Source organism: Pseudochaenichthys georgianus, unplaced genomic scaffold (genome assembly GCF_902827115.2).
Source record: "Pseudochaenichthys georgianus unplaced genomic scaffold, fPseGeo1.2 scaffold_508_arrow_ctg1, whole genome shotgun sequence".
Taxonomy (NCBI): Eukaryota; Metazoa; Chordata; class Actinopteri; order Perciformes; family Channichthyidae; genus Pseudochaenichthys; species Pseudochaenichthys georgianus.
Genome location: NW_027263069.1, coordinates 5001 through 30339, shown reverse-complemented (window position 1 = coordinate 30339; position 25339 = coordinate 5001). Strand labels below are relative to the sequence as shown.

Sequence of the window (25339 nt, the reverse complement as noted above, 5' to 3'; positions counted from 1 at the left end):
GTGTTGGCTGTACTCACAGTACTGTTAGTCTATCATGTCTATATGATGACTGTAGTGTACACATTCGACACTGTGTACCGGATTATCGGATGACGAGGCCTCCGGTCGCCTAATCGACAGGCAATAAATGGCGTTGTACACAATGGTACAGGCTAATGATGCATTAAATCAGCCAGAAAACATAATAAAATACTCACTTCTTATGTATTCCACTTTCAATTTGAGCTAGAGACAGAGGAATCTCGAAACAATCGTCAGTTAAATGACGGGAGCACACGACTGCCGAAGTACTCGTTAGCTTCGGCTCCGTGAAGTTTGCCCGTGTTATCTGAACAAATTTCACCCACTCACCCCGCATGAGTCGAAACGCCATTCTCTGCATTTGCTGTTGCACTACAGCCATACAAAACACATCTATTCACCATAATAAAGGTCGGCTATTCACATGAAAATTCTATTGAATGTCCGCCATTGTCCTTTGTTTTCGTCATCACCCGAAGATTCCCGAAGTATTTCGTTTCATTGAGAGGGCGTGGTCGGGAGCAGTAAATTGGAAAATAAAATGAAACTAGGCGCATGAAATTAAAAAAAATTGTTTATTATACTTATTTTTAATAAAAATACATAAGTTAAACCCACAATTTGCGGATTTCCACTATCCCTTTAAATGTATTGGGATTTTTAAATCTACCATTCTTAAATGTGTTGGGATTCTTAAACCTACTATTCTTAAATGTGTCGGGATTTTGGAACTAATTAGAGAACCTTCGCCACCACGAGGAAATTCTTTTTGGATTTTATCAGAAGACTTTAATGGGTGAACTATGAATTATGGTTTTAGATTAGAAAATAACCCCAGTATGATATGTTTAGTATGATTATAATGTTGTAACGAGAGAAGGTAAAAACCCTGTATTAGTTTGGACCTATTTTTCTTCAAATAAACTGATCCCACCTTTTGGATTGGAACAACTTAAAAGACATCTGCCCTCTCCTCTCCTGCTTCAAAGGTAGGATTGCACCCTGCCACACTCACACATAGGTAGACACGCCATACTGACTGCAGTGGGATTTGAACCCTGATCCGAACACCAACGCTCTAATAATCCACTGCGCCACATCCTCCGCTGGTATAATTCCACAAGTGGTGATAGGATGATATGGTGATACGGTGACACACACACTCTGTACAGTAGGTGGCGGTATGCACCTTAAAGTTGTTTCGAATCCGCCTTTAAATCGAAGAAGAAGAAGTGATGCACCGGAAGTGATGGTTTCGCTCTTTCTAATGGAACCAGATCGCGTCTCGTGGGTTCTCTCGGTTCTCTCGCTACATCCATGGTTCTCTCTCTCTATTCCTTAGGAAGTGTGTGTGAACAGCTGATCCATCCATCGTCTGTGTGTCTGAATGAACCTCTGACTTTGTGCTCTTTCTTCTGAAGCCTTTAGCTCGGACTCCAGAAGCTAGCTTAGCATGCTAGCTTAGCATGCTAGCTGGTAACACGCTAGCAACACAGAGTGAGACAAACGGGAAGTGGTGATTTAGTAAACATGAGTGTTGTGCTGCTCTCGTTGGTGAAGCAGCGAATCACTGAGGCTGCTGAAGACATCTTTGTTCTGTTTGAAAGAACGATAGCAGAGTACGAGGAGGAACTGTCTCGTTCAAAACAGGAGAACGAGAGACACCGGAAACTACTGGACGCTGTTTTACAGCCTCAGCTTCAGATCCACAGAGCAGGTCTGTTCCCTCGTTCTTCACTCTCTCTAACTCTTTAGACTCTGTGTTAACTCGTTAGACTCTTAATAGCTGTCTCTGCCGCCTGACGCTCTATTTGACTCCATGTTCATATTTCTGGAGTAATTATACCGTTTCTTGATGAACATATTGTTTTTCTGGCATCACATCCAACTCAAAGGTTTATCATTGCTTTGAGAAAAAGGATTATTAATTTACCCTTTTTTGAAAGGGAAGATATGCAGTGTGCAACTCGATTTTGACAGGATAACAACTGGTGACTTCTAGAATTGTGTGAGTAACATTCTGTGTTTAGACTTCTCTGTTTCAGTGTGTGTACTCCGTATCAATGCTCTGTAGTTGATCTGACTGAAATTGTGATTTTAAATCTCAAAACTGCTACAGTATCTGTCAGGCAGAAACTTGGGACAAGTAATTGACTGAAACCTTAAAACTGAACTAACTGACTGCTAGGGTTAACTTTGATTTAAACATTTGTAGAATACTAAGCGCTTTATTGAGTAGGTGTAACTGCATTAAGGGTTAAACTCATAACTTTACAACTTGGGGTTTAATGTAATTGTAAAACCATTGGGCCACTGAGAAGACAATAACAACTCAGGAGGGAGCCAGTCTAGATTTCCCTTTGAGGGCCACCAGCTGCAGAGAGTGAACTAATTAAAGGGACGTAGCCCCACTGTGAGAACTCAGCAATCGGGTGTCCATTTTAGGTAGCACTTTCCTGGAGCGCCAGCTTCAGCGTCAGACTGACGAAGACTGACAAAGACAAAGGAGTCTTGCTGCAGTAAGACTGACAAAGACAAAGGAGTCCTGCTGGAGTCACGAGGGAGGCAAAGAGGAGGCAAATCCTACTTTGATTGAGCTAAGTATCGCTGGTGTTTTATTTTATTTGGTTGTTTAGCCCCTCAGGCTATAATAATGTGTATTTTCTCCATTCCTGTTCATGTGTCTTCTCGCAATTAACACTGGCCCCGTGTATCTCCTAATCGCTATAACCGGCCTGCTCTCGTCTATCCCGCATGCTCCACTGACATTCCTAAGGCTGACTTCATCTCTGGCTACGCTTCCCTGCAGTCTCTGGATTTCCTTGCTCTCACTGAGACGTGGATTACTCCATCCAACACATTGTTTAGAGTATAGGTGAGGTCCTGATAATTTATTCCGGTAAATTACTCTGACCTACTAATTGACCTGACCGAAGTTATTGAGTCTATGTAAGTTTACTGCTTGGCTCAGATCCACCAACGTCAGCAAGATCTCACCTCTATTAACTCCCCGAAGAACCAGGTTCAATTAACTGCTGTTTCAATTCAGACGACCTTCTTAATCGGTTTAAGAAATCCCGAAGGATTTTGGTATCAGCAAATGAGGTGTGTTCCTACGTAAACGTGAGTGTGGCAGGGTGCAGTCTTACCTTTGAAGCAGGAGAGGAGAGCACAGGTGTCTTTTAAGTTGTCCCAATCCAAAACGTGGGATCAGTTTATTTGAAGAAAAATAGGTCCAAACTAATACAGGGTTTTTACCTTCTCTCTTTACAACATCATAATCATACTAAACAAAAAAATTATGCTGTGATCATGTTCAAATATGAAACTTTAATTCACAGTCTTACATTTATTATCAAAATGTTTCACTTCAACTGCCCAATTCAGTTGTGACATTTAAAATCTCCCGATAGAATTTAGAGGCATTTCCTCATAAAAAGACCGATGATAATAAAAAGCACATTCAACTTTTCTTTCACCAAATGAATTCACATCGATTCCATACCTTTTTATTTTCCGTCACAGATGGCGGGTACTAACATTCAAAAACCCATACCTATCCGCATGAATTCGGAGGAAGGTCCTCACAGGTGGCGGGTTCTAATACTCACAAACACATCTCTCATCAAATCATTCCACGCAGCAAACAAAGAAATTCACTCGGCATTCAAAGAAATTCACTCGGCATTCAAAGAAATTCACTCAGCATTTCAACCGAGAAAATCAAGAGATATTTACCAAGTTTGAGAGAACCTTACCGAGAGCTATTAACCCAGCTCTGAAAGACAGAGCTTACCAGGAGAGAGTATACCAGGGGTTTCCCCCTCTCTCCCTCCGACGAAATCCAAAAAAGCCAGTCTTTTTATGCTCAAAAAACCGGATCGAAACCCCACAAACACCTCCTCTATACCCAACCAACATATTCTATTGGCTCTGGCATAAGACACACCTTCCCAAGTGTGTGTAAAACAAAACATGACGAGACATATTCTATGGCTATGACAACCACCCTTTTGAGGCCTCAATGTGTTTCTCCTTAAGTCCGGAGCCCCCCTCCCTGCTGTGAGAGGAGAGGAAAGAACTTGCCTACACTCTTATCAGAGAGTAGGGCATAAATCATTATAAGTCTTACACTCAACTTAACAAACCACTTTGTTTTGTTTATGCTGTAAATATAGAAAAACCTAAAATATGAAGCATTTTCATTGTGGGTTATACAAGAATATAATTGATTATAACTAACTTTAGTTTTAAGTATTCAACATACTATGAAGCTCTCAACAACATCCACCCCAGCAGCTCTCTCCACAGCATATTCCTTCTCCCATACACCCAGACCCACTGGCAGAGGAGGTGGCACTGGTCTCCTGCTCTCTCCCAAATGGAGCTTCTCCCTCTTCAAGCTACCTAACTTCACTCCTTCCACCTTTGAACTCCATGCCGTCACAGTGACCCATCCTATACAACTAACCATTGTTGCGCTCTACCGTCCACCAGGCGCCTTGGGGGACTTCTTGGAGGAGTTAGATCATCTCCTCTCACACATCCCTGAAACTGGCCCTCCCGCTGTACTTCTCGGAGACTTCAACCTCCAGACGGGGAAGATAGACGAACTAACATCTCTGTTAACCGCCTTTGCCTTCTCACTGTCTCCGTCCCCACCGACTCATAAAGCTGGCAATGTCCTTGATCTCATATTCTCAAGGAACTGCCCTACTTCTAACCTCTCTGTAAACCCGCTCCACACCTCCGATCACTTCTTCATTTCATTCTCTCTACCCCTTTCCAAACTTAAACTAATCTCTTCTCATCCTGCACCTGTCCGCCGTAACCTTCGTTCCCTCTCCCCCTCTACTTTGCCTCCTCGGTGCTCTCAGCCCTCCCTTCCTCTGACTCGTTCCAACTCCTGCCTCCAAACTCTGCTGCGGAAACTCTCCTCTCTACTCTCTCATCCTCTCTGGACTCTCTCTGTCCTCTCACATTTCGGCAGGCTCGTCAGTCCCCTCCTGCTCCCTGGCTAAATGACGCACTGCGTGCTAATAGAACCATCCTTCGGGCAGCAGAGCGGAAACAGTGGAAATCCAAACACCGTGACGACCTCCTAACCTATCAGGCTCTCCTCTCCTCTTTCTCTGCTTCGATCTCTCAGGCAAAAAGCACTTTCTTTCAAGATAAGATGCAATCTTCCTATTCCAATCCCAAAAAACTATTTTCCATCTTCTCCTCCCTCCTGGACCCCCCCAAAGCCCCTCCCTCTCCCCCCTCCTGGACCCTCCCAAAGCCCCTCCCCCCTCCCTTCTGTCAAGTGACTTTGTTAACCACTTTGAAAAAAAGGTTGATGATATTTGCTCTTCTTTTTCTGACTCACCCCTACTCACCGCTGGGTCTCCAGACCCTCCTTCCACCCCACACTAACCTCCTTCTCCCCTCTCTCTCCAAGTGAGGTTCTTACCCTCATTACCTCTGCCTGCCCTACCACCTGGACCCTATCCCCTCAAACCACGTTCAGACTATCGCTCCTGATATTCTACCGTTTCTCACCCATTTCATCAACACTTCTCTAACTTCTGGTCACTTTCCAAACAGTCTCAAGGTGGCGAGAGTAAACCCAGGTCACTCCACAGAAACTGCCCTCCTTGCTGTCACTGAGGAACTGCACACTACAGGGTGACTTGGAGAGGGTCCGAGTCCGACCCTTGTCAATTAACTACAGGGGTCCCTCAGGGCTCTGTTCTTGGTCCCCTCCTCTTCTCCTTGTACACTAACTCGCTCGGATCAGTCATTAGCCCGCATGGGTTTTCATACCACTGCTACGCTGACGACACCCAATTAATTCTGCCCTTCCCCCGCTCAGAGACCCAGGTCGTCGCACGCATCTCTGCTTGTCTAGCTGACATCTCTCGGTGGATGTCAGCTCATCATCTCAAGCTCAACCTTGACAAGACTGAACAGCTTTTCCTTCCGGGAAAAGATTGTCCCACTCTTGACCTAACAATCATCATCGGCACCTCTGTTGTTTCCCCGACGCAGACTGCAAGGAATCTGGGCGTGATCCTAGATAACAACCGCTGCACCCTCGCTGCGAAGGGGACCCAAGTTCCCATCAGCAGAAACACGTGGGTTTGCTATCCTGGCTCCAAAATGGTGGAATGAGCTCCCCATTGACATCAGGACAGCAGACTGAAAACTCATCTCTTTCGACTCCACTTCGAGCGATAGAACTATTAACAAAGCACTTATATACTAATAAAGGACTGGCTTACCAAAAGCCAGTTGAGTAGCACTTGAAATGTTTTTGCTCTATGAAACCTGATGTGATTCTGTTTTCTTCAGGTTTTTATGTTGTTGGTCGAACGCACTTATTGTAAGTCGCTTTGGATAAAAGCGTCAGCTAAATACAATGTAATGTAAAATATATATATAGTCATGTTTTCTTGGAATGTCATTTTCGAGCCCGAGACCTGAAAAACAGGCTCAGGGTTAAAACAGGTTAATGCACAAAGGCAGCAGTTCATCGGCTTATCACGCTGAAATAGAGAGAATAGGAGGTCCAACCAAGTACTGAATGCATACACATTAACATGATTTTCAGAAGGACAGCATTTCTATATTAATAAAAAATCAGTTTTTGTATTGGTCTTATGTATTATTAAAATGTTCTGAGATGCTGGATTTTGGCTTTCATTTAATCATCAAGATTAAAACAAATAAACGCTGGAAAATAATTCACTTTGTGTGTGATGAATCTATGTGATGTATACATTTAAACTTTATAAATTGAATTACTGATATAAACTCACTTTTCCATGTTATTTAATTTATTGAGATGCACCTGTATGAGTTCAAGTACAGGTTTAGCGAGGCGGAGAGAGATGCTAAACGACTACTCTGAGAAACTCCAACACCAGTTCTCAGCTAACGACTCTGGAGACAGGTCACAAACTATAAGGCTACGGCCTCATACTCCGTGAACGGCCGACCGATCTGGAAAAGCATTTAAAATAAGGAATGGATAAGGGCTGCAATTATTATTATTATTCTAATACTCTACAGTTTCTAAGTTTATGTATTTCTTGTTTCCTGCAGACGTCCAGCAGCTGGTGGTGGTTAAAGAAGAGGTTCCCCCTGAGCAGCAGGAGTGGAGCTCCAGTCTGGACCAGGAGGACCCAGAGCCCCCCCCACACATTAAAGAGGAACAGGAGGAACTCTGGAGCAGTCAGGAGGGAGAGCAGCTTCAGGGGCTGGAGGAGGCCAATATCACCAAGTCCACATTCACTCCTGTCCCTGTGAAGAGTGAAGATGATGAAGAAGAGAAACCTCTGTGCTCTCTACTTCAAAGACAAACTGCACTTGTGGAAACAGAAGCTGATGGCGATGACTTTGGAGGACCAGCCAGGAACTCAGATCCAGAGAGACATTTACAACCAGAGACAGGGGACAACCCTGGAGACTCTTCTGAACCTGACACTGAATACAGTGCTGATTTGAAGGAGACCAGAGAACCAGGTTCAAACTCTCAGGAAAATAAACAAAACCCTGTCAGTGATTCAAGACGTAGTGCAGGAGAGAATACATTTGGCTGCTCTTTGTGTGAGAAAACATTTACACGCAGAGGACTTTTAAATCGGCACATGAGAACCCACACAGGAGAGAAAACATTTGGCTGCTCTTTGTGTGGGAAAGAATTTCACAGAAAGTCAAATCTAAAAGTACACATGAGAATCCACACAGGAGAGAAACCATTTATCTGCAAAATTTGTAAGAAATCTTTTGCACAGGGAGGAACTTTAAAGACACACACGAGAGTCCACACAGGAGAGAAACCATTCAGCTGCTCAATTTGTAAGAAATATTTTGCACAGAGAGGAGATTTAAAGAAACACATGATAATCCACACAGGAGAGAAACCATTTATCTGCCCAGTATGTAAGAAATCTTTTGCACAGAGAAAAGATTTAAAGAAACACACGAGTGTCCACACAGGAGAGAAACCATTCAGCTGCTCAATTTGTAAGAAATCTTTTGCACAGGGAGGAGATTTAACGAAACACATGAGAATCCACACAGGAGAGAAACCATTCATCTGCCCAGTATGTAAGAAATATTTTGCACTGGGAGGAAATTTAAAGAAACACATGATAATCCACACAAGAAAGAAACCATTTAGCTGCAGTTTTTGTGACAAAAGATTCGCCTGGAGTCAACAGTTCAAAATCCATAAGTGTGTTGGTCGTCAGTCCCCTCAGCTTCATCAAACTCAAACTGAGGAGAACAGAGAGACAGAGCCTCCAGCCAGCAGCTCAGCTGTACATATAGAAACATAAGCTGATGGTGAGGACTGTGGAGGACCAGAACCAGCCAGGAACTCAGATCCAGAGTTTCAACCAGATACTGAGGACAACCCTGGAGACTCTTCTGAACCTGAGACTGAAGACAGTGATTATAATTAGGTTTAAACTCTTTGAGTTAGTCCCAGTTAGTGTGTATAACGTGATACCTGCTCTGAGTGTGATAAAACATCATTGCTCTAAGTCGAGTCTGAATGTGCATTAAAACAAATATTAAGCACAGAAACAAGTCCATTGTGCTCTAATTAGACCCTCCGGAAAAACGCGATTCTGCGATCGCACCTGCGCACCAGTTATGTGCAGCCCTGACTATAACTTAAGCTGAAGCTAACAGTAGTAACTATAAGATATATCTGAAATAAATAAGTGTACTGAAACAAATACCAATACCTGTATAGCATTGTTTTCTTATACCATTCTTAAATGTGTTGGGATTTTTAAACCTACCATTCTTAAATGTGTTGGGATTTTTAAACCTACCATTCTAAAATGTGTTGGGATTTTGGAACTAATTAGAGAACCTTCGCCACCACGAGGACATTATTTTTGGATTTTGTCGGAAGACTTTAATGGGTGAACTATGAATTAAGGTTTTAGATTAGAAAATAACCCCAGTATGATATGTTTAGTATGATTATAATGTTGTAACGAGAGAAGGTAAAAACCCTGTATTAGTTTGGACCTATTTTTCTTCAAATAAACTGATCCCACCTTTTGGATTGGAACAACTTAAAAGACATCTGCCCTCACCTCTCCTGCTTCAAAGGTAAGACTGCACCCTGCCACACTCACACTTAGGTAGGGCCACACCTCATTTACTGATATCAAAATCCTTCGGGATCGCTTAAACCGATTAAGAGGGCCGTCTGAATTGAAACAGCAGTTAATTTAACCTGGTTCTTCAGGGAGTTAATAGAGGGGAGATCTGGCTGACGTTGGTGGATCTGAGCCAAGCAGTAAACGTACACTCAATAACTTCAGTTAGATCAATTAGTAGGTCTGAGTAATTTGCAGGAATAAATGATCAGCTCCTCACCGACTCTTACACAGAATAGCTGAAACTTTAACAAAATAAATAACTCTGTTACCTCTAATCATTAACCTATGTTTGTATACATTTTTTTTTTTTAAACCATGCATATGTAACCCCGGTGTAATGTCCTCTCAGCAACAGACCACTCAGAGCTGGTGATTACTTCAGTTTATTCCATACATAGGATACCTGCATTGCAATGGACACATACAACAAACACGTGAGCTGCGTTTCTCAACAGATCCTCACGCGGTATCTAAATCTCCTTTACAATCCAATAATCAACACAACAATGATCGTATAGTGGTAACAATGTGAAACATTAAACATAAACAAACTGGTGTACAAAACTCACATACCTGCATTGCAATGGACACATACAACGAACACGTGAGCTGCGTTCTGTTGGAGAGATAGCACCACGCTCACGTTAGCCTATTAGCTCAAATTAGCTATTGACGAACACATTAATAAATCATATAACACAAAAAGCGAATCACACAAAAACATGTTGCTGTGAGCATTAAACGACTAACATTAAACTAAACAAACGCAACAGAACGTTATTGTCCTAATAAAATAATAACATACATTTTGTCCACAGACATAATACAATAGCACCTTACTCTCAACAGATCCTCACGGGGTATGAGAACCTCCCACAATCCATTGCGGTAACAAAGCTACAGCAATGCAGGCACACGTTTGTAACACCAGATGGCGTAATTCTCCAATTTAACCTGGATTTTACACCAACCTTTATAACTCTGTTACAGATACAAAAACATTAATCTCAGCAAAGAGAAGAGATGCAGTATGCCAGATTATAGCTAATAGTTCATTTCCATCTGTGGTCCTCAGACAGTCCTCCTAATTGAGTTAACTCCATGTGTTTCTGCTAGCATACATAATACCTGATGTGGAAAAGTTACTCGTGGATGGGCTACAGAGCTACTAGGAAGACAGTCGAAAGCGGTGCATTTCTCCGTCTGAATGTGGAGCACTTTTGCAAGATGTTTAGACAAATTGCTTGTGTTACTGCCCTTACATGCTAAACTCTTATTGCACTTTAGTCCACGAGCATCGAGACGGGTAAAGTGTAACCACACCTCGGAGCGCGTTCTCTCCGACATCTCCTCCATGGAGTGAAAGAAAATGTGGAACACATCATATTACACTGCAACATGTACTAAACAGAGAGGGAAACACTAAGAGACAGGGTCAGAGAGGCAGAAAGGGAGTGGAGCCTGATGGGGACACTGGGGACAGACGGTGAGGGGGAAGAGCTACCAGGAAGGCCATTCTTAAGTATTTGAGTGAAACAGGATTGATTGGAAGAATTTTAAACAACGTAAATACAGTGGTATTATACATTACATGTCACTTGTTAGACGCTTTTATCCAAAGTGACTTACATACTCAATACTGCGGGCAATCCCCACAGGAGCAATTTGGGGTGAAGTGTCTCAGGGACACAACCACATGCTGACTGCAGTGGGATTTGAACCTGTGCTCCCCTGATCCGAACACCAACGCTCTAATAACCCACTGCGCCACAGCCTCCGCTGGTTTAATTCCACAAGTGGTGATAGGATGATATGGTGATACACACTCTGTACAGTAGGTGACGGTATGCACTTTAAAGTTGTTTGCAATCCTTCTTTAAATCGAGAGAAGAAGAAGAAGTGATGCAACGGAAGTGATGGTCTCGGTCTTTCTAATGGAACCAGATCGCGTCTCGTGGGTTCTCTCGGTTCTCTCGCTACATCCATGGTTCTCTCTCGGTGTTCCTGAGGAAGTGTGTGCGAACAGCCGATCCATCCATCGTCTGTGTGTCTGGATGAACCTCTGACTTTGTGCTCTTTCTTCTGAAGCCTTTAGCTCGGACTCTAGAAGCTAGCTTAGCATGCTAGCTGGTAACACGCTAGCAACACAGAGTGAGAGAAACAGGAAGTGGTGATTTAGTAAACATGAGTGTTGTGCTGCTCTCGTTGGTGAAGCAGCGACTCACTGAGGCTGCTGAAGACATCTTTGTTCTGTTTGAAAGAACGATAGCAGAGTACGAAGAGGAACTGTCTCGTTCAAAACAGGAGAACGAGAGACACCGGAAACTACTGGACGCTGTTTTACAGCCTCAGCTTCAGATCCACAGAGCAGGTCTGTTCCCTCGTTATTCACTCTCTCTAACTCTTTAGACTCTGTATTAACTCGTTAGACTCTTAATAGCTGTCTCTGCCGCCTGACGCTCTATTTGACTCCATGTTCATATTTCTGGAGTAATTATACCGGTTTTTTATGAACATATTGTTTTTCTGGCATCACTTTAACATTTTATGGGGAAATCTGCATTTTGGTATGAGGGTGCACGCTGAGAGTTAGAGGGTGCAGGGCCCTGTTACCCAGTTTAGAGAAAACCCTGTGTGATGGAAACTTCTGAAGCAATTGGAAACAGGACTCAGAGAGACACGGGGAGAGCAGGAGCTTTGATGACAAACACTGTGCTCAGTGTCGTCAGTACAAACTGATAAACTGGGTCACAGCTATGGGCCTAGGAAGATATTCCCCCAACAGTTTCTCCCTTTTTATCAATTTTGATAAACAAAACCTACCCCAATAATACATTTGTTCAAATCACTAATAAATTAGATTCTTTGGAAAGGGTGTTGGCATTTTGCATATTGTGTGAAAAAAGTACTTGCTGTTATCAAAAACTCAGTTGCAAAATAATGTGGTTTAATGAAAACTGGAATGATCCACTTATTCTCCTTGGACATGCACAATAGCCGCGTTCACACCAAGTACTTTGCCGTACTTAGTTCCCAGCACTTGGATCCCCTATGGAACTAAGAGCCGATCGCGTTCACACCGGAGTACTTTTCCCTGAGGGAAGATTACGCAAATGAAGCCGCTGACGTCACTTCGTCTTCTTCTGCTTTGGGTTTACTGGCAGGCCGCAAACCACTTCACCGCGTATACTGCCACCCGACGTCCCGGGCCGGAGGTCCCCGGAGTTGGGGAAGGCTTCAGTAGAAGCTGCTGGGAAAAATAAATCTTCCCGAGGGAGCTTGCCCCCGGACCCCCCTATGTGAGGTCCACACACTAGTGCTGTAGCTATATTTTGAAGTCGACGACATATTTCCGCCTCGACGCGTCGCTACACACACGTGGGTCACCCAAAGCAACAAGCAGTTCGCAATCGCACTTCAAACACAATGGAGACTGAAACGGCTACCACCTCCTCTTCACAGGATTGCGCACGAAGCCCTCAAACGAAAACATCTCGCCCTAGGTCTTCAAAAGCATGGGAATATGTTAAAGTTAGTCCAAATCGCAAAGATATTGTCATTTGCAGTCTTTGCCAAATGGAGTTGGCATATCACACAAGCACAACGGCTATGTTGGAACATTTAAAGCGGCAGCTAGCTGTGGTGGCTACCATTAGCAGCTAGCATTTGCTCTCTGATTTTTACATAAAAATGGAATTATGGATTATAAATTCAATCATTTTTTTATACATAGACGTTAAAAACCTATGGATTAACCGATTTCAGCCGCGTTTTTTCTCATTTGAATGCCATTGAACACGTCTTTTGATCAGATTGACAGCTACGGTGGTGAGACGATCTCCCTAGAAGCTCTGTAAAGGTACGTGTTGTGATGACTGTATTTGCTTCCCCTGTCGCGAGTCCGGATCACTCAGTGATGATACTATATACCTACATAATCTGTGGAGTCTCAGCTTTAATCGGATATCTTGTATGTGCAGCTACGATGAGTAATAAGGGTACTTTTATCTTGAGTTCTGTGCCAATGTCCGTTAGCATTTTTCGCTCATGGGTCATTTAGATGCTTCTTATGAGACTTGTGTTTTGTTTTGGTAAACATGGTTTGTATCGTCAGTTAGCTGAGATTATTTCCGTTAATCTGGTATAACACATTAATAGGTTCTTACATATTAAGATCCCCTGAGACGTAGTATCGTGAACATTTTTTTTTTTACATTCCGTTTTTTTTACATTACGTTTTTTATGAATTGAACAACAGAAAAATAATCTTTAGATTAGTCGACTAATCGATCAAATAATCGCCCGATTAATCGTTTTCGAAATAATCGTTTCCCCCCAGCACTACCACACACCACCTATAAAAATAGCACTTGACCCCTGCTTACACCTATATGCGGCGAGCTGATTATCGAGCCTTCATTGTAACAGACGTGGGTACATTGTGTATATGCGTGGGGATTGTTGCAGTAGAACAGGGGTGCCCAACCTTTTTTGAACCGAGAGCTACTTTTAAAGTAGCCAGTCTGCCGAGATCTACCAGTCCAAATAGAGAGGCGTAGCCATTACTGACAGCCTACTACCAGGTAAATACACACTTCTACTTGTATACAACTGACCTTTGTACGATGAATACTTAATGCAATGTGTCTGTGTCACTTTGAAATGATTACTGATAATCCATCATTCCATTTATGTCAAAAAACGGAGATTTCATATTAGCTACTAATGATAGCAACCAGAGTGTATCACAGCTTCCGGTTCCGGGGCATTCTGGCTACGCATCACTCAATCACCAATGGGTAACGTTTAGATGGATTTTAGGAACTTCCCCTCAATTCTATTGGCTCTAACGGTTAAGAAGAGATCTCAATCATCGAAATCGAATGAGGGGGGCCAGAGATATGGAAAATGCACTCAAATGACCCCAGAAATGGGGTTTCTTTTCTAAATCTCTCTAAAAAGGTCAAATTTCACTTGTTTTGCATCAATCTTGATACAGGGTACTTATTATATGTTATAGTTTGGATTCATAAAGCTTTTAGTCTACTATCCCTTCATCCAAGGGTGGTTTTCACGATAAGTAGATTTTTTTTGTTGGACGGACACTATAATTTATATATTTTTTTACTATGTTCAATCTGAATTTACTTTAAAAATAAGCAAAATCTATATTGATTGTGACTTTTCTACATCCAACTCAAAGGTTTATCATTGCTTTGAGAAAAAGGATTATTAATTTACCCCTTTTTGAAAGGGAAGATATGCAGTGTTCAACTCGATTTTGACAGGATAACAACTGGTGACTTCTAGAATTGTGTGAGTAACATTCTGTGTTTAGACTTCTCTGTTTCAGTGTGTGTGCTCCGTATCAATGCTCTGTAGTTGATCTGACTGAAATTGTGATTTTAAATCTCAAAACCGCTACAGTATCTGTCAGGCAGAAACTTGGGACAAGTAATTGACTGAAACCTTAAAACTGAACTAACTGACTGCTAGGGTTAACTTTGATTTAAACATTTGTAGAATACTAAGAGCTTTGAGTAGGTGTAACTGTATTAAGGGTTAAACTCATAACTTTATAACTTAGGGTTTAATGTAATTGTAAAACCATTGGGCCACTGAGAAGACAATAACAACTCAGGAGGGAGCCAGTCTAGATTTCTTTTGAGGGCCACCAGCTGCAGAGAGTTAACTAATTAAAGGGACGTAGCCCCACAGCTGTGAGAACTCGGCAATCAGGTGTCCATTTCGTCCAAACCACAGCACTGACATCCACTTAAATGACATCCACTTAAACACAGACAGTGGCAGAACTTCAGTGTTAGTATTATTAGATCTCGGTGCTGCGTTTGACACTGTTGACCACAGAATATTACTAGACCGACTAGAAAACTGGGCGGGACTTTCTGAAACAGTTCTAAATTGGTTTGAATCCTACTTAAAGGACAGAAACAACTTTGTTTCTATAGGTAAATACACATCTGAGTTGACAAATATGACATGTGGGGTTCCTCAAGGCTCCATCTTGGGGCCTCTTCTCTTTAACGTCTACATGTTACCACTGGCTCAGATAATGAAAAACAACAAAATAAGTTACCATAGCTATGCAGATGACACACAAATCTACGTAACAATTTCACCAGGAGACTATGCTCCAATTCAAACACTGAGTAAGTGCATTGAACAAATCAATGACTGGATGTGTCAGAACTTTCTCCAATTAAACAAAGATACAACTGAGGTAATGGTTTTTGGAGCAAAGTCAGAACGTATAAAAGTGAGCGCTGAGCTTCTGTCTGCAATGTTCAAACCAACAGATAAAGCCAGAAATATAGGTGTAGTCATGGACTCTGACCTGAGCTTCAACAGTCACATTAAAACAGTTACTAAATCAGCCTACTATCACCTAAAGAACATATCTAGGATTAAAAGACTAATGTCACAGCAGGATTTGGAAAAACTTGTCCATGCTTTTATCTTCAGTAGACTCGACTACTGCAATGGTGTCTTCACAGGTCTCACTAAAAAATCTATTAGGAAGCTGCAGCTGATTCAGAACGCCGCTGCTCGAGTCCTCACTAACACTAAGAAAGTGGATCACATCACTCCTGTTCTGAAGTCTTTACACTGGCTTCCTGTGTGTCAAAGAATATATTTCTAAAATACTGCTGCTGGTTTATAAAGCACTGAATGGTTTAGGCCCAAAATACATTTCTGACCTGCTAAATTATGAACCATCCAGATCTCTCAGGTCTTCAGGGACTGGTCAGCTTACTGTCCCCAGAGTCAGAACTAAACATGGAGAAGCAGCGTTCAGTTATTATGCTCCAAATATCTGGAACAAACTCCCAGAAACCTGCAGGTCCGCTGCAACTCTGACTACTTTCAAATCCAGGCTGAAGACTTTTCTTTTTGTCGCTGCTTTTAATTGAACTATTCATATCTTAGACTGCACTGTAACTTTTATCCATGTATTTTTTCTTTTAATGTTTTAAATTTAAACTTAATTAATCTCTCCATGACATTTATGAGAGGGACTGCTCGAAAGTAGGATATTTGGGATATCCATCGTAGCCAGGGTTTACGATCAGTTTTTAGGTGAGTTGTACTGAGGAACAAGTATCACAGCACCGACGGGTGAAAAATAGTGTTTTGGTAACACGGGGTGTTCAGAGGGACTGCTCGAAAGTAGGATATCCATCGTAGCCAGGGTTTACGATCAGTTTTTGGGTGATTTGTACTGAGGAACAAGTATCGCCTCACCGACGGGTGAAAAATAGTGTTTTGGTAACACGGGGTGTTCAGGTAACACTTAAAGACTTTGTTATGGAACGCAAAGCAGAGTAGGGGGCTAGTACACCCTCCTGAGGGTCCAATTGTGGATGTCATGTGAGCATAACATGGTGAAAACAGTCTAAATTAACAATCGGGACGGAAATGTTCGGATTTCCAAAGGGAGGTTCTGTAAATAAATAAAAAATCAAGAACTGAAATAATTGAACTATTCATATCTTAGACTGCACTGTAACTTTTATCTTTTAATATTTATTTTATTAGCTTTTCTTTTTAATGACTGATTTTAAATGCCATTTTCTTAATGTCTTTCATTTTTTGTTTTTCTTTTTATGTCTTTTACTGTTTTTAAATGCCTTTGTCTGAATGTCTTTCATTTTCGTAAAGCACCTTGAATTGCCTGGTGCTGAAACGTGCTATATAAATAAACTTGCCTTGCCTTGCCTTACAGTTTCTCTGAATATGTATTTCCTGTTTCCTGCAGACGTCCAGCAGCTGGTGGTGGTTAAAGAAGAGGTTCCCCCTGAGCAGCATGAGTGGAGCTCCAGTCTGGACCAGGAGGACCCAGAGCCCCCCCCACACATTAAAGAGGAACAGGAGGAACTCTGGAGCAGTCAGGAGGGAGAGCAGCTTCAAGGGCTGGAGGAGGCTGATATCACCAAGTCCACATTCACTCCTGACCCTGTGAAGAGTGAAGATGATGAAGAGAAACCTCAGTCCTCTCAGCTTCATCAAAGACCAACTGAACACCTGGAAACAGAAGCTGATGGAGAGGACTGTGGAGGACCAGAACCAGCCAGCAACTCAGATCCAGAGAGACATTTAAAACCAGAGACTGAGGACAACCCTGGAGACTCTTCTGAACCTGACACTGAAGATGGTGCTGATTTGAAGGAGACCAGAGAACCAGGTTCAAACTCTCAGAAAATAAACAAAACCCTGTCAGTGATTCAAGACATAGTGCAGGAGAGAATACATTTAGCTGCTCTTTGTGTGAGAAAACATTTACACACAGAGGAAATTTAAATCGGCACATGAGAATCCACACAGGAGTGAAAACATTTGGCTGCTCTTTGTGTGGGAAAGAATTTCACAACAAGTCAAATCTAAAAGTACACATGAGAATCCACACACGAGAGAAACCATTTATCTGCACAATTTGTAAGAAATCTTTTGTACAGAGAGGAGATATAAAGAAACACACAAGAGTCCACACAGGAGAGAAACCATTCAGCTGCTCAATTTGTAAGAAATATTTTACACAGGGAGGAGATTTAACAAAACACATGAGAATCCACACAGGAGAGAAACCATTTATCTGCACAATTTGTAAGAAATCTTTTGCACAGAGAAGAGATTTAAAGAAACACACGAGTGTCCACACAGGAGAGAAACCATTCAGCTGCTCAATTTGTAAGAAATCTTTTGCACTGGGAGGAGATTTAACGAAACACATGATAATCCACAGAGAAGAGAAACCATTCATCTGCCCAGTATGTAAGAAAGATTTTGCACATAGAGGAAATTTAAAGAAACACACGAGAATACACACAGGAGAGAAACCATACAGCTGCAGTGTTTGTGACAATAGATTCACCTGGAATCATCAGTTCAAAATCCATAAGTGTGTTGGTCGTCAGTCCCCGCAGCTTCATCAAACTCAAACTGAGGAGAACAGAGAGGCAGAGCCTCCAGCCAGCAGCTCAGCTGAACACATGGAAACATAAGCTGATGGTGAGGACTGTAGAGGACCAGAACCAGCCAGGAACTCAGATCCAGAGAGACATTTTCAACCAGATACTGAGGACAACCCTGGAGACTCTTCAGAACCTGAGACTGAAGACAGTGATTATTATTAGGTTTAAACTCTTTGAGTTAGTCCCAGTAAGTGTGTATAGTGTGATAAAACATCATTGCTCTAAGTTGAGTCTGAATGTGCATTAAAACAAATATTAAGCACAGAAACAAGTCCATTGTGCTCTAATTAGACCCTCCATAAAAACGCGATTCTGCGATTGCAGAATTTACCGCAAAATGGCGCAGATTTTTAAAAGGCCGCATATTTATCAAAAGGCCGCATAATCCCCGCATTTTTCCACACAGAGTTGAGAGAGAAAAAAAGTTAACTTGTCTTGACGTGAAGTGGTGATGATGATGATGATGATGATGATGATGATGCTGCGATGTCATCAGCTCGCGTATCACAGAATGTAAACAACACCGTAGAGTGAACGTGTGGAGCTCACACGAGAGAGAAAACACCAAGATGAAAAAATCTAATCCATCTCATTTACCGACGAACATTTCTGCTAAAGACCGGGCAAAGCAGTTCCCCGATGTCCTGCACGAAAGTGGGGGGAAACTATTCTGCACCCCGTGCAACTGTTTGTTGGAGCATAAAAGAACATCAACGGTGACGACCAGGGTTGGGTATCGTTTGAATTTCCACGATTCTGATTCCGGTTCTTAACGGTTCTCAATTCCGATTCTTTGAGGGGCAGGGTAAAAAAATGATACATGCTTCTTCCACCAAAACAATTACATTTATTCGAGAACATTTTACACAGGTTAGTTTACAGTAATATTCACATTAATCAGTCTGTTTATATTCACTACTATGTAACTGTAACCTGAGAACCACTGAAGCTACAACAGTGCAACAGTCCAACTTTTAAAGGAACCCCCCCCCCCCTTGTATGCTTGTTGAGAAAAACAAGCATATCTGCCTTCTCAGGCATACCGGGAAGAAATGTTTGAACATTTTAAAGTAAAATGCTTCAATCTGGTGCACTTTAAGCAGAATGACTAGATACTAGATCTAGGGTACAACTCTAAAACACCCATATGAAAAAGATCGGTTTACATTTTAATAATTAAATAAGTATGTGAGCATAACCAGTAACCTACCATAGCCAATAACAAATACATGTAGCGTGTTTTATTTTTGTTATTCATTCATATCTTATTTTACTATTTTATTTATGCATATTTTTGTATCTCTCCAGTTTAAAACGATATGTCTGGTATACTGTCCTATAGTTTACATTGGAATGATTTCAAACCTGTTTTATCCCAATAATTATAAAGGAGTGCCTTGGAAATATGTGTTTATTAGGGATCCGGCTCCGACCCAAAACACCGAAACTATCTTACATTGCTGTTGGCGGACCGCACTGTAGCTCCTGGTGCACCACCACTTATTGCCGTTTAGCTAATAAACGTTAGCTATTGTTTAACCCCCTGTGGTCAAACAGTGCGGACCCGTGTCTACGTTCAGGCAGTGAGGGGAATTATAAAAAGATTGTTGTTGTTTTTTTAAGCAGACCCGGCATCAGCTCCAAACAACTGTGACAACTTAACAGTTAATTTAAAAGCTTAACAACTGTTTATTTTGTCAGTAAAGTTTGATAAAGCTGGCGAGGCTATGCAAAGTAATAGCAATTACATTTAAAAAGGAAGTACCAAGACATGTAGAAGTCTGCTTGAAATTATTTCTTTATTAATTACCTATTTTTGTCGTTGATTTCCATCCAGTGCTTATGTATAATTATCAATGTATTTAATATCAGTTATTATAGTATTATATGCCAAATAAACACATTTTATAACAAAGGATCACCCTTCCTCCTCAGTCCACTGGAAGTATTTTTATTTAACAATGTTTGCCCTTTGTTCTTGTGAATAATTATGAGTTCAATTTTCAAAATATGCCAAAATAAAGGTGGTACTACCAACCCATTTCACACATCTATATTCTGTGTTAGGATGTTATGTTAATCAGTGAATCATTATTTAAATTAGTAGACGCTACATCAGATACCCCTCTCTGCAGCTGGAGGTGTGTTTGTTTCTGTTCCTGAGCAGTCAGAAGGTGCTCTGCAGCAGGCAGCCGCAGCCGGCCGGACATTCGTCCTGCCGCCTGAACCAGTCCATCATGTGACTCGTGTGTCCTCCATGTCCGCAGCTCAGGCAGAAGTTTGAGGATCCGCGGACGGCGACGTGGCAGATGGCGCACTGGAAGGTGAGACGTTTACAGACAGCGCAATGAGTCCCAAGTGCCTGACTGCTGCAGTGACAGCAGTACACACCGAATTCTGCACAGAGAGAACACACACACTCTGGGTATTGTAGAATACTGATTATTTAAACATTACAAATCACACGGCTTAGCTGAATACTCAATGCTGATTGGTCTGATTCGGACATTTCAGAGGTTGCTAATACTCGATAACACACTGCTGTTAAGCAAAAAAAAATACCGTTGATGAGGAGGAACAAGGGAGAGAAGGAAAGAGGTTAAAAGACAGAGATGGAAGGGAACAGCAGAAGAAGACAAAGGAAGTAAACACTAAAGGGAACAGCAGAAGAAGACGGACAGGAAGTACACTATAAAGGGAACAGCAGAAGAAGACAGACAGGAAGTAAACTATAAAGGGAACAGCAGAAGACAGACAGGAAGTAAACACCAAAGGGAACAGCAGAAGAAGACAGACAGGAAGTAAACTATAAAGGGGACAGGAAGTAAACACCAAAGGAAACAGCAGAAGAAGACAGACAGGAAGTACACTATAAAGGGAACAGCAGAAGAAGACAGACAGGAAGTAAACTATAAAGGGAACAGCAGAAGAAAACAGACAGGGAGTAAACCCTAAAGGGAACAGAAGAAGACAGACAGGAAGTAAACACCAAAGGGAACAGCAGAAGAAGACAGGCAGGAAGTAAACACTAAAGGGAACAGCAGAAGAAGACAGACAGGAAGTAAACACTAAAGGGAACAGAAGAAGACAGACAGGAAGTAAACACCAAAGGGAACAGCAGAAGAAGACAGGCAGGAAGTAAACACTAAAGGGAACAGAAGAAGAAGACAGACAGGAAGTAAACACTAAAGGGAACAGCAGAAGAAGAAAACAGACAGGGAGTAAACACTAAAGGGAACAGCAGCAGAAGAAGACAGGAAGTAAACACTAAAGGGAACAGCAGAAGAAGACAGACAGGAAGTACACTATAAAGGGAACAGCAGAAGAAGACAGACAGGAAGTAAACTATAAAGGGAACAGCAGAAGACAGACAGGAAGTAAACACCAAAGGGAACAGCAGAAGAAGACAGACAGGAAGTAAACACCAAAGGGAACAGCAGAAGAAGACAGACAGGAAGTAAACACTAAAGGGAACAGCAGAAGAAGACAGACAGTAAGTAAACACTAAAGGGAACAGCAGAAGAAGACAGACAGGAAGTAAACTATAAAGGGAACAGCAGAAGACAGACAGGAAGTAAACACCAAGGGAACAGCAGAAGAAGACAGACAGGAAGTACACTATAAAGGGAACAGCAGAAGAAGACAGACAGGAAGTAAACTATAAAGGGAACAGCAGAAGACAGACAGGAAGTAAACACCAAAGGGAACAGCAGAAGAAGACAGACAGGAAGTAAACACCAAAGGGAACAGCAGAAGAAGACAGACAGGAAGTAAACACTAAAGGGAACAGCAGAAGAAGACAGACAGTAAGTAAACACTAAAGGGAACAGCAGAAGAAGACAGACAGGAAGTAAACTATAAAGGGAACAGCAGAAGACAGACAGGAAGTAAACACCAAAGGGAACAGCAGAAGAAGACAGACAGGAAGTAAACTATAAAGGGGACAGGAAGTAAACACCAAAGGAAACAGCAGAAGAAGACAGACAGACAGGAAGTAAATGATAAAGGGAACAGCAGAAGAAGACAGACAGGAAGTAAACTATAAAGGGAACAGCAGAAGAAAACAGACGGGGAGTAAACACTAAAGGGAACAGAAGAAGAAGACAGGCAGGAAGTAAACACTAAAGGGAACAGCAGAAGAAGACAGACAGGAAGTAAACACTAAAGGGAACAGCAGAAGAAGACAGACAGGAAGTAAACACTAAAGGGAACAGCAGGAGAAGACAGACAGGAAGTAAACACTAAAGGGAACAGCAGAAGAAGACCGGCAGGAAGTAAACTATAAAGGGAACAGCAGAAGAAGACAGACAGGAAGTAAACACTAAAGGGAACAGCAGAAGAAGACAGACAGGAAGTAAACACTAAAGGGAACAGCAGAAGAAGACCGGCAGGAAGTAAACTATAAAGGGAACAGCAGAAGAAGACAGACAGGAAGTAAACACTAAAGGGAACAGCAGAAGAAGACAGGCAGGAAGTAAACACTAAAGGGAACAGCAGAAGAAGACAGATAGGAAGTAAACACTAAAGGGAACAGCAGAAGAAAACAGACAGGGAGTAAACACTAAAGGGAACAGAAGAAGACAGACAGGAAGTAAACACCAAAGGGAACAGCAGAAGAAGACAGACAGGAAGTAAACACTAAAGGGAACAGCAGAAGAAGACAGACAGGAAGTAAACACTAAAGGAACAGCAGAAGAAGACAGACAGGAAGTAAACACTAAAGGGAACAGCAGAAGAAGACAGACAGGAAGTAAACACTAAAGGGAACAGCAGCAGAAGAAGACAGACAGGAAGTAAACACTAAAGGGAACAGCAGAAGAAGACAGACAGGAAGTAAACACCAAAGGGAACAGCAGAAGAAGACAGACAGGAAGTAAACACTAAAGGGAACAGCAGAAGAAGACAGACAGGAAGTAAACACTAAAGGGAACAGCAGAAGAAGACAGACAGGAAGTAACCACTAAAGGGAACAGCAGCAGAAGAAGACAGACAGGAAGTAAACACTAAAGGGAACAGCAGAAGAAGACAGACAGGAAGGAAACACTAAAGGGAACAGCAGCAGAAGACAGACAGGAAGTAAACACTAAAGGGAATAGCAGAAGAAGACAGGAAGTACACACTAAAGGGAACAGCAGAAGAAGACAGACAGGAAGTAAACACTAAAGGGAACAGCAGGGTGATCAAGATCCCTCCACTTTGCGTCGGGCTCCATGATCACCATGCTCTTTTTTCCAATAACGACGCCTCGCTGCACATTATATATATATATATATATATATATATATATATATATTATAGGGCATCTCTGCAGCAGCGCTAGAGGGACGCACCGATGCCTTTGTGGGGTTCAGGAGGGCAGGAGGCGAACTTGAGGACGTCGGCTCTCTTCTCCCTCAGACCCCAGCGGTGAAGGATTTCTCCGTAACTCTTCTTGAAGTCGTCGAACTGCAGCGTGTTGGTCGGGTCCAGCAGTCTGTTAGAGGAAGTGATGTCACAAAGCACATACAACTTTATTAACACATTGTACCTCACAACAGGTGGTTCTATTACACCATCGGTGACCTTTAAAAAACAGTTTTCAAACATTATATGAAACAACAAATACTCGAGGTATTAAGCATGTTTTTATATTCTTTCAATTAATGTTATTAATGTATAAACTAGGGCTGTCAAGTTAACGCGTTAATAACAACAACAATTAACGCCACTAATTATTTTAACGCATGTGCATTTTTGTCCTCGGCCGCCCCGTAGTTTCAGAGCACATCAAGTTTAAAATACCATCTAGACCAGGGGTCTCCAACACGTCGATCAGCTTTTCAGTAGCTCGCCACTCGATTATAGCGTAGGTTGCTTCTTGATTTTTCGGCCGCGGCTGGACAATAACGTTTTTTTATTTTAGAATTTTTTCTGTCACATGAATATAAAATTGGTCCGTGACGCAGTGATCAAGGAACAGACGTGACAGCGGCACAGCGACACCACACACGGAGCAGTCTGCTTTCTCCAGCAACACCAGTCCAGAACCAACAGCAGAATGCCCCGCTCTGAATCTTACGTATTCTCAGTAAGACAGAGAATACGTGTGCACCCACATGCACTATTTTTGCTTTGATATGCTGTTGTAAATACTCCTGTTGTCTGCTGTGTTCAGACTCAAGTCATGTTTGTGTTGCCACATTCAGGACATTCAGTGTCCTTTTTTTAACAGAAAACCGTTGCTAGAAGCTGCAGCTAGACTGCAGAAGTATTCGTTTTTTGTTTTTGAGGATGGAACAATTCCACACACCGATATAGGGAGGCTAGACCTATACAGATTTATTATGGTTTATAATTTAATGTCAAGACAAGGAAGAAGAAGAAGAAAAATATGGCTGAACTGTTCAGTGTCAATCCTGTGGAGATGGAGGTGGAGGTTATAAATCTCCAAAATCATGTTCAGCTTAAGTCTCAGCAAAACTCACAACATTTCTGGAGCCTTGTAGACCCAGAAAACTATAAGAACATTCACCAAGCAGCACTGAATATGTCTGCTTTATTTGGTTCTGTTCTGCAGACCTTTGTAAAGCATCTTTTTCTGACATGAATGTCATGAAATCTAAATACAGAACAAGACCGACTGATGAACATGTAAATGACTCTATCAGAGTGAACCTAAGTGGGTCCAGCATACACCTCTATGGTGGACTCCATGCAGCGCCAGTCATCTCGATAACTGTAAAAAAGAATGAATGCACTTATTTGACCATAAGTGCATACAATGCTTGTAAGGTGGTGATTAAGGACATTTATGTGAATTTTCAGTGAAGTACTTACTATGTGGGCCATAATAATATGTGAGAAATGTTCGTTTTCTTGGACCTTGATGTGAAGTTAAGATGTTTGATAAGCTTTAGGTATTGCAATTTCACACGTGTACAAAAGTATAGCTTAATTCAACTGATGAGTGCTATGTGAATAAATGTAAGCGATGTGATGCAAGTAGCTCTTGGCCACTTTCATTTTTTCAAAGTAGCTCTCAGATGAAGAAAGGTTGGAGACCCCTGATCTAGACAATCCAAGCACACTGCTGATGCCGACAGCCCCACACTTGAAAGTGTGCGGGGGAGCCGCCTGGACACGTCTACGAGCAGCAAACCTTCAACAAAGATCGCTAAATGG

General features: G+C 42.0%; 3 protein-coding genes across 3 annotated transcripts in view; 2 read left to right on the top strand and 1 right to left on the bottom strand.

Annotated features, from left to right (window-relative positions):
* Window positions 1-1277: 1277 nt before the first annotated feature.
* Window positions 1278-8870, top strand: LOC117442941 (zinc finger protein 271-like). The gene is made up of 2 exons (XM_034078902.2): window positions 1278-1738; window positions 7108-8870. Exons 1-2 carry the CDS (start codon window positions 1552-1554, stop codon window positions 8343-8345), a joined length of 1425 nt encoding a protein of 474 aa, XP_033934793.1. The 5' UTR covers window positions 1278-1551; the 3' UTR covers window positions 8346-8870.
* A 2253-nt stretch (window positions 8871-11123) lies between these two features.
* LOC117442940 (uncharacterized) lies at window positions 11124-17592 on the top strand. Its single transcript, XM_071202516.1, has 2 exons — window positions 11124-11559; window positions 16966-17592. The coding sequence occupies exons 1-2, from the start codon at window positions 11373-11375 to the stop codon at window positions 17505-17507; spliced, it is 729 nt and encodes a 242-aa protein (XP_071058617.1). The 5' UTR covers window positions 11124-11372; the 3' UTR covers window positions 17508-17592.
* Window positions 17593-20198: 2606 nt separating this feature from the next.
* Window positions 20199-25339, bottom strand: part of LOC117442938 (GATOR2 complex protein WDR59-like) — a 7226-nt gene continuing 2085 nt past the window's right edge. The window contains exons 3-4 of the mRNA XM_034078900.2: window positions 23509-23651; window positions 20199-20575 (exon numbers count right to left, since the gene is read on the bottom strand). Of these exons, the coding sequence (XP_033934791.1) occupies window positions 20346-20575; window positions 23509-23651 (373 nt within the window). The 3' untranslated portion in view covers window positions 20199-20345. The remainder of the gene's footprint in view (window positions 20576-23508; window positions 23652-25339) is intronic.